Consider the following 16,052-nt stretch of genomic DNA (forward strand, 5'->3'; position numbering starts at 1 on the left):
AGAACTGGCTCATGTCTATTTAAAACACAGTGAGATGCAACGGAGCACAGTTACATTTACCGATGGTCGTAACAGACGGCAACTTAAACATTGATGTTTCTGTTGCTTCTGTTTATTACCATTAATATTTCTCATTATTCCAATTGTTTGACTTGCTGAATTCAGCTCATAAAGACTCCGTTGATCCCAAAGAGGAAATGAATGTCGCCGTAACTGGAATTATTCAAGAACAGAGAGCGAGCTGTCGTCTCAGGACGGCTGAACAAAGGGACAGAACCTCCTCCTCATTTGTCACCACATCTGTCGGCAATTAGGTGCAATTATCTTGACCATGGAAGACGGTTTCAAAGTCCATCCCAAAATGCATCTGGGCTGGAGACTGATTTCCACACGCTTGTTCTTGTTTGTCCTGAGCGGATTAGAAAACATGGCACCTGAAACATGAATATTTAAGAAACTTTACCTGTTTGTGCCGCTGAAATAATAAACCAGAGCAGCTTTGAAGGCTGTGTTGGTCTCCGTGTTTGTGCAGCCGGTGACGAGCCACTCTGTCCGCTTTGCTTACTCAGAGATTACCATGAACAACAACAAAAAAAAAGCCTGAGGATGACAGTCTGTGTCTATCCTCATCTTTATTTCATCAGGGTAAATGTTGTGGCTTCTCGTCGCCCGTATTGAATACGTTTGTTTTTCATTAAGTCCCGCGCTCGGCAGAAGGAACTGCAGACTCGCCGTTCTGCTGCAAACAGATTTTTTTTTTTGTACCCAAACATAACGCTGTGTCATCAACACAAACGTACAGAAGCACATTTCCTCACTTTGCTTTTGCCAACACAGAGTAAATTAGAAAGCAAAAGCATCATTTTTCAGAATGATTCACTTTGACAGGCCTGGCCGTTGCTTTGTCACTCCGCGCGCAACCTCGCGTTCGCCGCCCGATTGTTCAGGCCACGTTGTTGCCGTCTTTGATGCAGAAAGTGTTTGCCGGTGTCGCTTTTCTTTATTTCGACAAGTCAGTTGTGTTTTCCTCGCTTGCTGCCATTACTCCAGTCAGCCTTAATCATGTGTGCACTCGGAAAGCGGAGTACTGCCAAACACAACAGATGTTTGTAGACGGGATAACCCGTTGTGTTCAAGTGCTGTCAGTACAACGGAAAATACAGTGCAAGAAAACGGTACAAATTTTATATATATATATATATATATATATATATATATATAGCAACAGATGACAGTGTTCAATTAAACATTTATGAAGCAGAAAGGATGTAATTGCTGTTTGGTTTGGATTTCTTAAACAAATCCCTATGCAAGTGTAAACGCTCTGATGAATACAGTATTTTCATGTGTGAAGTCGTCCTTAGGGAAACGGCTTTATTGGTTTATTTAACAAACGTACTGTTTGGATGGATGTCATAGTAACGTATAACAAGGAATAGATTGATGTAGTATGAATTAGTCCTGCAGTAGCAAACAGTATAATAAAACACTTAAAGATTTGAACAGGCGTTGCGTTCTTCATGTACAGTAGAAATACTTTCTGTTTGATAAAGATTGTGTGTAGGGTGAGATGGTCTAAAGTAGAGCTGCCTTCTCCAAGTTCTCCCGGTGCTGACTAGCAACAACCAATCAGAGCAAAGAGGACGGTCTTAGCGCTGTCAATCATGCTGCTCACCTTTTTCCTTGCCTCTGCCCCTTGCTTGCTTACAGGTGGAGGAGATCAATCTTTTCACAAATGATCTGTCACATCACGACGGTTCTGAGACTCAGCTCAGTTAGGAGATGCACTATCATGCAGAAATTTGACTTTATTTCACTAAACCTATGTTGGATTGATGGAATAAATGACATGTATATTGAATTATTTTCTAATCAGTTCCCAGGAGAACTCCTTGAACTAAGTCTGGAAAACTCTGCCGATCATTTAATTAATTTGCTTCTTTTTTTTCTTCCCTTTACCTCATTTAATTCCTGTTTTATCTACAAGTGCAAAGAGAGATGCTACGTGGCACCGTATACATATATATATTAAAGCTGTGCCGATCAGATTTTTTTTTCAGATATTATCTGTCTCATGTTAAGACAGCAAAAGTTTGAATACGTATGTAAAATGTATTTCTTTAGGTTAGGTGCTGCAGCTTTAAATAGAGGTTCGGTGTGAGAGTCACTACCAGGTGGAGCAGAAGCGGCGCTCCGTCTGTGAAATATTACTACCTGTAGCGCGTAGCAGCGGTTCAACACAGAGATCAGAACCAGCGTCTTACATCGCAGCTCGAAGACTTAAATAATTTTGCGGGTTATTTGTTTAGCTTTCTGACCGTCATGCTAATCCGGGTGAGTGTTTGTAGCTGTTTGCTGCTTTACCTGCTATCTGATCGTCTTTTTTTACTGCAGTGAGCCTCGATGTAGAGATGAAAATGAGACGATTATGATCGGTGGCCGATCGATCGGCACACCTCTAATAAATATATATATATAAATATTTTGGACAGATATCACTTTGATGTTTAAAATAAGTTAATGAGCTCTCACTCAGGGCTCATCATTATGCATCTATTCTGAAAAAGACGAGCTTGTGTACGCCATCAGCTCTTCCTCGGTTACAAGAAACGAGATTGAAGTGTTGAACTAAGATAATGCGAACACACTGAGAGCGTAATCCAACAATTAAGCACTTAACCTCAAGTTGCCTACCAGTCTGTGTGTGAGTGCATGAATAAACTCTGCTCTAGGATAAAACCCTCGTAGGGATGTATATGCTTAAAGGACTATAAATAAATTTTCCATTGAAACGACCAACCTTGTGGCATCCAGACATACAAGTTTACAATGTACTTTAATAAAAAAGGAAACACAAAACAAAGCTAGACCTGGACATATAACTGTAGCTGTGGTTCTGTTGACCACATAATTGCGCAATTTGACATTTTGAAAATAAATTTGCTTAATGCAAACACTCCAGTTTTTATATATATATATATATATATATATATATATATATATATATAACTTTTTCATTAAAGTTTTGGCGCTAGGATGAGGTGATTTTTTTGGGGGGGTTTTGTCGCGTCAAAGTTGGTTTATTTTGCAAAACTGCAGTGGAAACACTATTGCGCATCAACCGAGTCGCGTGATCAACAACTGGATGTTGCCACTGGCGCAAACCACGAAGAAGACAACAACAGGAAGTAGTTGGAGGATGATGTTTTTTAACAACTTCGCGTGGACAAACTTTTATTCATGTGTGATTTTAATTGGGTTTCTTACTTAAAGGAAACAGTTGCGAAATTGACAAAATACTACTAGTAATAGTAATTTTGAGTGTATCAGATTCTGAGAATCTGTGTGTGCAGTGGAGGGGACAATGGACCCATGACGTCGGTATGAACTCATCAGGCCTCACTCTGGCTGTTACGTTAAATACACAGTCTCTACACCCACATAGTTCACCACGAGTTTTAACATGAAACATCCTTTAAAATAATGGGATATTGGGGGAAAAAAAAGGTGAAAACATCGACAAACTGAGTCTAATTTGAGTTCAAATTAGAGGCAGTAGGACCACACATATGGTTGGTCGGAGTAACGTGGAGCCACTAATTCTGTTGAGCTTAAAGAATCTTGACGTTTAAACTGTTCTAAGCCCTTTTTCCACCCACTGACTCTTACGTTTTCTAAACCTTTAATCTGTCAACCACACGAAATCGTAAAAATAAAAGATTTTCATCCTCTATATTGGTATCTAAAAGTCAATTCTGCACACTTGCAATCAAAGCTTGGGCTTAAGGGGCTACGAGAGACGGAGTCGGTGCTTCCTGCTCGGCGAGGCGTGAACCCTTACACACACAGAGGCAACAGTTCAGTGCTCCGAACTGAACTTCTAACTGATTGCATCATGGGAAACAACAGCGGTGAATTTTCTGATAATGTGTTTGACTCACCACTTAGAGTGGGCTTAATGCTCTTAACCACGGGCTGGAAATGTGATAATCAGGCAGGGACTCTGAGGCATTAGAGACAATTCACTGCTCAACAAGATGGTTGGAGTTAACATACCCCGCTCTCCACTGGGGCCTGACACATTTATCCACCTTTATCAGTGTATTTATCTTTGATTGGACAAGTGTATGTGACTTTGTTTTTTTTTTTTTTTTTTTTTTTTTTTAGTTCAACCACAATAAGGTTACCTCACAGTGGTTAGCTTTGCTTCTGTATCTTCATCAGGCAATGTCCTTAGACCAATAATATGTTGCTTTGGTGTTAAAACTTAGATTCACAGGCTAGCATGCAGCACAGACGAGCGTGCCGTTTTAAATCTTAGGATCGAAACCGCAAGCACAAGCGTTTCTGATCGTCTATAAAATGTTGAATGTTAATTTAAAATGAATTTTTACATCCTATCGGTTTACATCACACGTCTTATTCGCTTTGCTCCCAACCAACTCTACATCGTCTAATTCTCTAAACACGCAAAGTGGAAAAGCCAGAAGCTGGACGTGCTATGCAAAAAAAAAATGAGTGACTTGATTTAAAAACAGTTTATCATTTTGACACTGATTGTATTCAAAGTGCGCAGCGAGGTCTGACCTGGGGAATTTTGAGCCTCCCAAACAAAACTGCAGTGGGGAGCCTTGTGATCGACGACACCAATACATGATGAAGACATCATAAAATAAAACTGTAACCAATCACCTATGATGATTTTTGTGTCTTAAACATGTTTCCTGTTGTGTCGGAATCTAACACAGACTCAACACAGAGTGCTTTGAAATTTTTCTTATTTTCCTTTTAATTTGTATTTTCAACATTTTCAATTATAGACATTGATGGGTGTTTTTTTTTGTTTTTTTTTTTTCCTGAGAGGCAATAATTCACTCGACACCTGGACACACGGACGCCGCGGGCATGTCTGCTGACCTTAAATGTAATTACATTCATCTTAATTTAGCTTTATAGAAAATATAATTAAAAATCCGTCTGTTCTGGCTTTGTTAATTTGTCGAGGTTTCCTGTAGGTAAACATTCAGACTTGACGCCGCATATATCGTCTCTGTGCACAGCCGCTGCTGTCAGTGTTGGCGCTGAACGATTCTTTCTGAGTCCCGTCATAAGTTTTCTCTTATTTTCTGTTCCGACAATGCATGTCATGTTGCATTATTTGCCTTGGATGAGAGTGGGCGGAAAGGCAAACGAGATTAGTTGATGCATGCACTTGTTTTTCTATGAGTGAATCGAGGCTTTCAGAAATGATTTCATGAGTCAGTGTTTGTAGCATGCCTTTCAAACTCGCTTCTGTCCCATGTTTTCTTTTTTTTTTCTTTCTTGACAACAGTAATGCTGGTGAAATAATGCTCTGCAGAGACACAAAGCATACTTCAGGGTGGTCTGTCAGTGAGCAACTGCTTGTTTTAGAGTAGTGGAGGATTTATTCTTAGCTGTGTATAATGGAAAATTGGCTGCGATTTCATTCCTTATATGCACCGTCTGCCAACTCTGAAGTTCACTTTGGGCTACGTGGTATAATTGCTGGGCTAAAGGTAGGATTTGATGGGACTCTGGCTCATCTTTCTTTTTTCTTTTTTTTCTTTTTTGCCCAATAAATAGAGAATCTGTGTAAGGAACGGTATCCAGGTGTAAGACGGAAGCAAAACTCCCTTGCAAAAAGTCAAGTTTTAAGAAATAACTGAATATTTAAATCAAAGCATAAAAACAAAACAATAAAAACCATTAGTAGTAGTATTACAATTATCATGTTAACTCTTGCCATATGATGTTAAAAAAAAAGGTAGTCAAAGTCAGTTGTCATTACAGCTGCTATGGAATCATTGTTGATCCAAGATAGAGATTGTATAAGACGACTGCATCTAAAAGCAAGTTAAAAGTTGATTAAAACATGCTGAAGAAATGTTTTCTTTTTAAAATATTTGCTCTATAGAGTATGTGCGTCACTGTTACTGTGATGTAGTATCACATTTTATTTTTTTCCAAACGTCATGAATGGAGATGAAAGTTCAGTGTTAAATGTGGGCGCATGAGGTGGTTAAATGGATATGAACAGAATTATGTGGTTCTCAGTTGGAGCCACTCCAAACATTTGGCATGCTGAGGTGAGTGACTCTTTATCGGCACAGACAGAGCGCCTGCATTGTGTAGAATGAGGTGAAGTAAATTTTGGGAGTAAATTGAAATAAATTGCGTTTGTTACAGGATCAAAGGTTTAGGAAGGTGGAGCGTTATTTGCATAAAACTGCATTAGGTGTAGTGTAATGTGATGGGGGGGGTTAATATCCACACACCCCTTTAAACTACAGACCGGACTGTTGTGTTGCGACACATTAAGCAAATTGCGTATCAGACAAAGAATATAGATCATAATCTTCCAACTGGATACCTACTGAAGCATTCAGGTGTCATTCATTTGATGAGTCAAACAACAGAACAAAATTGGGGCTGTAGGTTTTAGAAATCCACCGATCAGATATTAATATCAGTATCGGTCCTAAAATTGAAAAAGTTCTAGATTGGGTATTGGTGAAAGTTTGCTGCAGTTTCTTTTTTTTTTACATGTTTGACCAAGATAGTGAACCTATTGTTTTCAGTTTTAGTTTTTTTATTATGTATTTCTCATTGGTTGTTGTTGCTCTGCCTGAACAAATTAAAGTTGTCGTTTTTACGCATTTGACCAAGCCTGTGACGCTTCTGGTGTATTTAAATGTGCTGTAATGGTGCAGAGTTGTCAAATAAATTAGTAATTCAGTACATTTATGTCTGTATTAAAAAAAAAAAAAACCTACATTTTGAGTAAGTCCAGCACTTGTTTTTCTGTATCGGCTGATACTAAACCACAGATATCTGTATCGGTTAGGAAGTCTCCCTGGTAGGCCACCCACACTGCCAGTCGGGTCACAGTTATGGACATTTCCTCAACTTTTACCCGCAATGAGTTACTACTAGAGCATCTCTCAACATGCACAATGCTGCTGGTCCAAAAATGACAACATTCTGCCAAGTGTTTGATCAGCTTATAGATATCTTCTTGCCGCCACCGGCTGCTTCAATCAGATTCAAGTCATGCTGTGACTGTGAGGCCTGCATGCAGCCGTCTAAATTAAGTCAGATTGCTTTCTGCTTCTTCTCCAGCACAAGCGCTCCTCTCGGTAGCATTGCTGCTTCCACAAGTCGGCTCCTGGTCTTCTGACAGTCCATCAAACCTGCGCTGTACAAATGTGTTTATCAAAACCGTTTCATCTGCTGCCAGATAAAAGGGGCTTTGAGTTTGAGTGACAGAATGTAAACGTGGCACTTTCTACATCCACATGCGATCTGTGATCTCATTTCTCCCCCCCCCCCCCATTCAGATCCATTTCTTTGATTTCCTATGAGAAAAAGGAAGTTGGGACTAAAATGCAGCATTTACTTCCCGTATCTAAGTTTAGTTCATTAGTTTAAAAAAATAGAACAATGATTAAACTAAATTGTGAGACCACAACTAATCATGAAATTTAATGTGCCAAAACACTGGGGGGCAAAATCCTTAGTTAGCAACTACTCTCCTGTTTTCTAAAATAGAGAAGTAGTTTCTCTGTTTGCTCTTTTGTTTAGGTGTCTACGAATTCATCTGCGGTAGTTTTTGCATAAAGATGGCTAATTTACAAGACAAGGTCTGGGTGCTGTCTCTAGGCTCAACAGCTGTGCCGTTTTATTTATATTTCGTAAAGGTTGACATTTTTAAAATGTGTTTGGGTGAAATCTACTCTACCAGATTGTGTTTTCATTAATGCTAGTAGCTGCAATAATTGCTAATGTCAGTTGCCACAGATGGATTAAAATATAAACTCTGTCAATCTTTAAAGCTAGCGCTAAAATATCCTTACGACTCTACTTCATGGTGACTTCTACATAACAGAGTGGCATGATGTCACCTCTGCTTCTAATATTGATGATGACTTCTCACGGCAGGAGGGTCTGGGATGCTTTCAATGCTGTTGTTGTACCTCCTTATCATCCTCAGTTCTGATTGGTCCACCTCTCATCCTGTCATGCTGATTTTGCTAAGACTATTTTTCCACAGAAAAGTTTATTTTTACTGCAGTTTTACTTTCATACCCTCTAAATGAATTTCCGCTCAAAGCTAACTTATCATTGACTCCCGTGTCGGTGGCTATAGTAAATAGGCTAGTCTTTTACTCTTGTAGTCAGTGTTATGAGCCTGTTCATACAAGTTTTAGACCTTAAATAACTTCAGCGTCCTCAGATCGCTGATTTTTTTTTTATGCGTTCACTAGCAGCTCAAATGCAATAAAGCTGTATTTCTTACAGTGTTGCCTGGCCATCTGTGCTAATTAAAAATGGTGTGGAAGTGGTTAGTGCGCCTGCTGTAAGGGTTGATGTTGGCTCACCACTGTGATGCCTGTCAGCCATCGACTTAAGATGTTGGCATCGTCTGCTGCTTTAGACCACCGACTACTATTGTGCACATTACTCAAGTGAACAAAACTCCATGAAGAAGTCCAGATGGTTATTTTGGCACCAAAATCTGATGTCCGTTATGAAATTAACATAAAACAAAAGCTTCTTTTGTTGTACTGGTAGGTCTGGCAAAAATTAACCAGATTTCACTCCACAAAGTGAATTTCGACCCTTCAACACTAACGGCCAGATCATCTGATGTAATGAAAAATCTCCCAGCGGGGATTATCATCTGCGCTCCTTTCAGTACAGTTTGTGCAACAAAATGTGATTTATCAAACTGAACGTGTGCTGATTTGGCTGATTTTTCTTTTAATTATTGGTGTTAAAATGAGTTTTTTTCCTACATTTTCTGCCATGCGCGCTTATAAATTATGTTTTGGAGATAAAGTCACAGTGAATGTTGGAAAGCATTCACAGTAAAATGGAATTATAGTAATATATTAAAACAAAATTACACATTGCACATTTTAAATTGTATTTAGCATCTTTTCTTGAGAATTAGAATAATGAGGGTTTTCTGTTCCTCAGATGTTTCTGAAAATGTGCAAAGGTTTCACATGTAAAGGCAATCAGAAAGGCTAAGTTCTCTGTTTTATGCTGCCTCTGCACAGAATGACTCCTAAAGTACAAAAGAAACTTTTCTTTTATGTTTTGCGTCATTCGGCTGAAAACTGTGTGCTTTATATCTGTTAATTTGATCATTTTCAGTAAATAAAAGACATCGATCCATGTATTCCATATAGTATGCATTATATGTTTTTTTTTCTCGTGTAGGTCAAGTAGACTTTGTGACTCTAAACAAGCCTTGTTTGGTAGGAATGACGGCGAAAATGGTTCTTTAGATTCGAAAGGTTGCTGAGCTCTGCCCTGGAGTATGCTGACCTTTACTTCAACTCGGAGGCCTCCACAAAGCCGCCTGCATTTCAATTTCAGCACGTTCCATTACAGAGGTCAAACATTCAAAAGAATAAAATAGAACAACTTTCTCATAATGCATCCAGCTTTCGCTACAGTTGGCTATAAAGCCAGAAACACAGCTTCCTTTTAACCCTCCTGCAGTTTTTAAAAGACACTGGAGAGTTTAAAGTCATTTAGATCACGCAGGTTTTTTTACTCTGTGTTTTCTGGCGGGGCCGCACTGACCCTGTGTGCCCTTGTTTCGTGCATGTGTTTTGGAAACTGACGGTCTGACGGGACAACTTTCGGATGTTTAATATTGCTATCTTAGTCTTTTTCAGGTTCTCGATTATTTTCTGTAAGAACATACATTTTCTATATTATTGAGAACCTGATAATATTTAGTTATTTATCTGTATAAACCTTTGTATACATTTCTGGCATCAGAATTCTGCATACAAAACAGGGCAATAAAACTAGCTGCGATGACTTAAAAATGAAGGTGCTGCCCCTCATTTAATTGTTTTAAAGTCTTAAAATGATTCCGAAATTCAGCTTATTATTTTTGATTTTTAAGGAGAAAAAGTACTAATGATTCACTGGAATATGCATTTTTAAATTAAACACGGTAATATTTAAAACTTTTCTTGACCCTAAACACTGCTTGCCGGCTTTATTCACTTATTCCTCTTGAAAATGGTAAACAATTGCTTAACAATATTTAGCTTATCTTTAGCTTATCAGACTAGACAAAAAGTGAATAACATTTTACATTCACAGTAAACCTCACCTCCGCTGTTTTTCATTTCGCAAATTTCTCCATCTCTCCTCCTCCATCAGCTCTGAACACCGGTGTGCCTGGCATCATAGGTTACTTCTTCTATCACTTAGAAGATCAGTGTGAGCACTGCTGCAACCTAGTGGCTTGAGGCCTGTTTGAAGTTCAACCACTAAAAATGACTATTACAAATACAAAAAAAAAAAAAAAATCATCCCACTGACTCCTAAGCTCCTCTATTTGAGATGCACTGAGTCAGCATGACGTGGTACGTAGGTATAAGGCTTTCATCATTTTGGATTTTAGAGCGCCAGTCCAGCTGAAACCCGGCCAATTCCGGTCAGCATCCGATGTCTGTTTTGTCTGCATGCACAGTTGTGGACAGGAAGAGATTTCCACTGCGGCTAAACAAGCTCAGGAATCCCTTGTGTATCGTTAGAATCAAGTTTCATGCTCAGTCGCTCTGGGTTAAATGCAGCTGGAGTCTCTTTTTCCTCTCTGTCTTTGTACAACCAATGGGCGGGAAATAAAATTAGGGAAAATTGATGAAGGACGTTTTTGTTGCTCCCGTTCTCTGCAGGAGAACGTCCTCCACTCTGGATCTAAATCCTTTCTGCACCATAAATATATTTTAGAACAACTTTTACGACGCTCATTGGAGATGTTGGGTTTATGTCAAAATAGATTTTTATGAGTTTTCCTCTGCCAACAAGTTTCTCTGATATAGAAAAACGAATCACCGACGGCTGCAGAGTCTTCTAAGGCCACCGTTATGACTGATTCGTGCTGTCACACGCATTGCTTTTGTGGAGAATCAAATGTCTTTTTTTTTTTTTTACTTTTTAACTTGGCTTCCTGCTGTTGTCTTTCTTTACAGAAGAACATGACATTGGCGCCTCAGGAGAGCAGAAACAGCCAAGCCGGCCCCCTGCACAAGAAGAAACCTCCCAAACTGCCCAACGGCTTAAGCCTGGAGTCATGCAGGAACAACCACCACCAGCACCAGACGTCAGACCAGGAGAACAACCCCCGCCTGGCGCACACACAGGGGAAGAAGAAGAAGAAACGCCTGAAGAAGAAGCGCGCGACGGTGAGCTAAGTGCATTGATGCGTAAACGTATTCCCGTGTGGATTGTAGTGTAGAAATGAGAGCCGTCAATTACTTTTATGGGCAGCTATAAATAAGAGGACGACTCGCCTTGTCAGGTAATGTGCAAAGTCAGATTAGCGGTTTAGAGTTTCTGAAAAACTTTCCACAAGTCGGCTCTTGTTGTGGCAGAACTTTGTTTTTGGCATCATCTGTCCCACAACTACAAGTTCATGTTGTATGTTTCACATCACTTTATCTAATAATTAGGGCTGTTAGCATTCAGACGTGTTGGCAGTGAATGTGGTTAATTGCGTGGTAAAACATGTGATTAATCTGAGAGTTGCACAATGCAGATTAACTGAACTGCCTATTTTGACCTAAAAGCAGCAGGTTATGGACTCGACACAGGGAAACAACAAAAGTTGGACACGTTGCTGCATTCTTGTGTTGCGTCGCAACACATCACCTTGAAATTTCACGTGCATGAATTTTGTCGGTTGCTCATTTTGCATTTTAATTGGTTGCAATGAGACAGAAGGAGGGACGTACATATTTATATTTCAGACTTAAAGTTAGGCGTAGGGATTAAACACATTGCCAGTGGGTTATTAATGTGATTAAATATTTTAATCAGCTGACAGCACTGCTAATATTTCAACATTCTTCCGTATGGATACGACAATATTAATATTGCTGTCACAGCCAGGAGCTGACATATATAACCCTACTCTTAGTTGTTGTTTAGTTGTTTTTTTACACTAGCGCAGCCACATTGCTGACATTGCGTCTCTGCTGTCATGCGTTGCTATTTTTCAGACAAAATCTCGTGATTTATTCATAAAAGCTCTTCAGATTTCGGGTCGGGGGGGTATTTCTTCAGCAGAAGTGATGGTTGCTGCTTTGACTCCATAATCATAAGCTGTTTTAAGAACCTGCTGTGCTGATTGCACTGAAGCCATGTTGCACATACACTTTAAGTTATTTCACCCTCAGGAGCATTTAGTGTGCCGACAGCGAGCGGTGCTTTCTTCACATATACAGCAAAAACAAAAAATCGAATACCATTAATGCGTAAAATATTGACAGCCCCCTTTTTTACTTTTTGTCACATCATAACCTCAAACAAATGTTTCATTTGGGTGTTAAGTGATAAATCAACAGACAACATCAGATAATCATTGTAGTGATTAATGTTTTTGAAAGGCATTTTTGTTTACAGAGACATTTTATTCCATTGTATTTATGGTTTCAGTTGTGTGGTTTTTATTTCAGATATATTATTTGTTTTTGGTTGTTTGGGGATTTTTATTGACACAGTTAATCAAACAATCGATCAGTCAAGTTTATTTGTTTAGCACATTTCAGCACCAAGGCAGTTCAAAGTGCTTTGCATCTTAAAAATACAACAATAAGAAGTCATAAAAAAACACCATGCAGTCAACAATTGAGAAACCAGTGATGACCATTAAATTTTGATGCATGAAATCATTAAAAATCCTCAACACGCATCAAATATGTTGATCAATCTTCCATTTACTATGGTTAAAAATCAACTCTAAAAGGTGGGATTTTAGTCTTGATTTAAAGGAACTTAATGTTTCGGCTGTTTTGCATTTTTCTGGAAGTCTGTTCCAGAGTTCTGGTGATTGGTTCTGGTGCATAGAAGCTGAACTCTGCTACTCTTTGTTTGGTTCTGGTTCTGAGGATGCAGAGCAAAACCAGAACCAGAAGACCTGAGAGATCTGGAAGGTTTGTACAACAACAATAGATTTGTAATGTATTGATTACAAATCTGTTGATTTATAAACTATCTACAGTATTTTAAAGTCTATTCTGGGAACTGGGGTGATTTGCTCCATCTTCCTAACTAATCTTATTTCCTGTAATAACCAGAGCTTGTGGGAGCATATGGATATTAAATAAGAGGGGTCCTAAGAGTGAGCCTTGTGGTACCCCACATGCCACTTCTGACCACTTCCATGAGAAATTGCCTATTAAAACAAAGACATTCCTGATCTTTATGTAAGATTCAAACCAATTGCGTACTGGATTGGAGAGTCCTGTCCAATTCTCCAGAGGTTTCAATGATGTATCATCGTCAACAGTGTCAAAAGCTGCGCTGAGGTCTAACAGAACCAGCACTTGTGGTTTTTCTGCAGTCTGTATTCAAGCGGATGTCGTTGAACACTTTGACGAGTCTCAGCTCTATGGTGAGTACAGAAACCATGCAAAGTTGGTGCTTACAGAGGCATCAACTTTGCATGGTTGTGGTGCTGACAGCAATGTGTCTGAACCACTGTAGTCCTGGGTAGCAATGGAAACAGAACAATATCCTATTCAGTCACATACAGTGGCAAGAATAATACAATGAATGATTTCTGTCATCACTTTGTTTTGCATTCCTTTATTTCCAAATCAATGCCATAACATGAAGCTGTCATAGCTTATTAAAGTAGAAAGTGAATCAATATAGACAAAGTGATCTTAGTGTGAAGTATGCCTTCTCGGTGACGAGAGCATACAAACAAGTCTGTTGAAGCAGATTTTTTATGAGCAGCAACGTAACAAGGTCACAAATGAATATTTATGTTACCCTGATGCAGCGGTAAATTTCTGCCAGCAATGACTTTTACAGACCTTCCTATGGTTCCATACAGTAAGTGCACACAGTCCCACATGCACAGAGAGAACCTCTGAGGTTGAGCTCTGTTATCTCCCTGGACGAGGGGAGATCACCTATACCTGTACCTGTACACACACGTGCTACTCAAATGTTAGAGCAAAGACTTGATAACAACATGACTTTATTTCATGCTGGACTGTACAGGAGGAGTCTCTTCCTTGGGTATGCTGAAAGCTTCAAGTGGCTCCAACTGAAGGCAGTCTGACCTACATTTTGCCTATTTGGGGTTGTGTGGTCTCTTACAGGACTAATAGACACATATAGGGCAGTTAAAACCAGCCTACAGGTGTTTATTAAAACCTAAAACAAGGCCTTAAAATCTACCATATGAATTACAATATATGTGCAATATACAAAATCTATGCATCAAAGGTCTTAAAGACTTAATGTTTCATAAAATTAACCCTAATTTGTTCGCTGATCGATCTGGTAGAAAATCTACCGGACAAAATCCAAGAGAAGGGGAGAAAGCCTTTGCTTATCCAGTCCGTGTGTGTTTTGTAGATTCCTATAGTCTACAAAACATACATAGTCTTATGATTGTGTCGCTTTAGGCATTTTGTAGGGAGGAGTCAGGAATGCTTTTAAGCCACTAGCCTATCCGCATAACCGAAGCAAGAGGCCATTCTGTTGAATGGTACAATACGATGGACTCTGAGTATGAGGACTCAACAAGTATTTTCTAAATTCAGATTCTAGACAGGTGGAACTTTGTTCTTTTAAACTCTTAGTGGCCATCACAAATGAAGAAGTCTGTAAATAAAAACCGTATGTTTTAAACTCAGTGAATTCATTGTGTGTTTCTTCCAGTTGTATCAAATATGGTTTTGATGACCTAATGAGGCAGACTGCTGCTGCAGGTACTCAGACTGTTAGAACAATGTTTTTTCTTCCTTTCAACATGCAGATTGACCCGCGAACCTTCATTCGCACTGCAGAATTTCTCTGTCACCCTTAATAACATTTGCATAATTGAAAAGCTCATTGTCTTTGCCTTCTACCACTTCCTTTTTTTGTTCTCGGAGCTAGCCAGCAGAGCTATAATCTCCTCATTGGCTCTGCCGAAAATAAATCTTAAACTATTGTCCTTATTCAAGGTTACATTATAAATATCAGAAGTCTCTATCAAGGTTTAATTCTCCATTTTTGGAAAACCTACAGTCGGAAGGCACAGCGGCTGTTATCAGCGTTGTCACCGGCTATGAAGCACAATGACAGAACAAAAAAGGGAGAAAGAACATTTCCTGTTGAATAAAGAAATAATTATATTTCCCTCATTTCGATTCCTCTCCCAGCGCGGCTCAAATATTTCTGTTTTCTTTTTCGTTTTCTCTTTGACATTGACCCAGTGTGCTGATCTATGGGATGTCGTAAGCTGCAAATGTTGCCTCCCCTCTGAGTTTACACCCAACTCTGAAAATTGAGCCCAGGTAGGGGTTAAACTTGAATATACATAAGGTGGTTAGTGATACAGAATAAATCAAAAGCATCCCCAGCCTCTCTCTGCTATTGATGTCATTTCATTAGTTTGTCTCCAGTGTCATATGAAGTTACAGATTGGTTTTCTTGAGATGACTATCTCAGGCCTGAAAGGTCAAAGGGTGTTGCATTAAATTAACTTTGCTCAACTTTTTAGACAAGCTCTATAGTTATATTGTTTTGATTTTGGGGTGACTCATGGCACGTCTGTCCTTACAAAAACAAGAAGATGCATTAAAATCCACTGAGCTGTCATATCATTGTGTTGAACTTGACCTGTTACGTCATGGACTACACTAGATCCTGCAGGGTGTGCTCTGGGATTTGGCACCAAGAAGCTAGCTAGCAGCAGATGCTTTAACTTATTCAAGTTGTGAGGTGGGGCCTCCACGAATTTGACTCGTTTTTCCAGAACACCCCACAGATGCAGTCCGTCTGGAAATTTGTCTTAAACTAAAAATTTTAAACTCAAAATTCTGCCACAAATATGGCAATGTGAAGAACCAAAAAATAACATTCATGTAGGTATTCACAGCATTTGTTTAATACGTTGTTGATTCAACTTTGACAGTAATTCGAGCCTCAGGTCTTTTTGAACGTGATGCCACCAGCTCAGCTCACGTGTCTTTGGGCAGTTTGACCAAGTCTTCTTT

The 16,052-nt window shown here is 39.2% G+C and overlaps 1 protein-coding gene across 13 annotated transcripts in view; it reads left to right on the forward strand.

Annotated features, from left to right (window-relative positions):
- The window catches only part of auts2a (activator of transcription and developmental regulator AUTS2 a), a 359,733-nt gene that overhangs the window by 50,674 nt on the left and 293,007 nt on the right, over nt 1-16,052 (forward strand). For all 13 annotated transcript variants that reach the window (XM_008428210.3, XM_081615290.1, XM_081615291.1 and 10 more), the window contains exon 3: nt 11,025-11,237. In XM_008428210.3, coding sequence (XP_008426432.1) covers nt 11,025-11,237 — 213 coding nt within the window. The remainder of the gene's footprint in view (nt 1-11,024; nt 11,238-16,052) is intronic.

The sequence above is a fragment of the Poecilia reticulata genome, chromosome 14, assembly GCF_904066995.2.
Source record: "Poecilia reticulata chromosome 14, P_reticulata-male-v2, whole genome shotgun sequence".
Classification (NCBI taxonomy): Eukaryota; Metazoa; Chordata; class Actinopteri; order Cyprinodontiformes; family Poeciliidae; genus Poecilia; species Poecilia reticulata.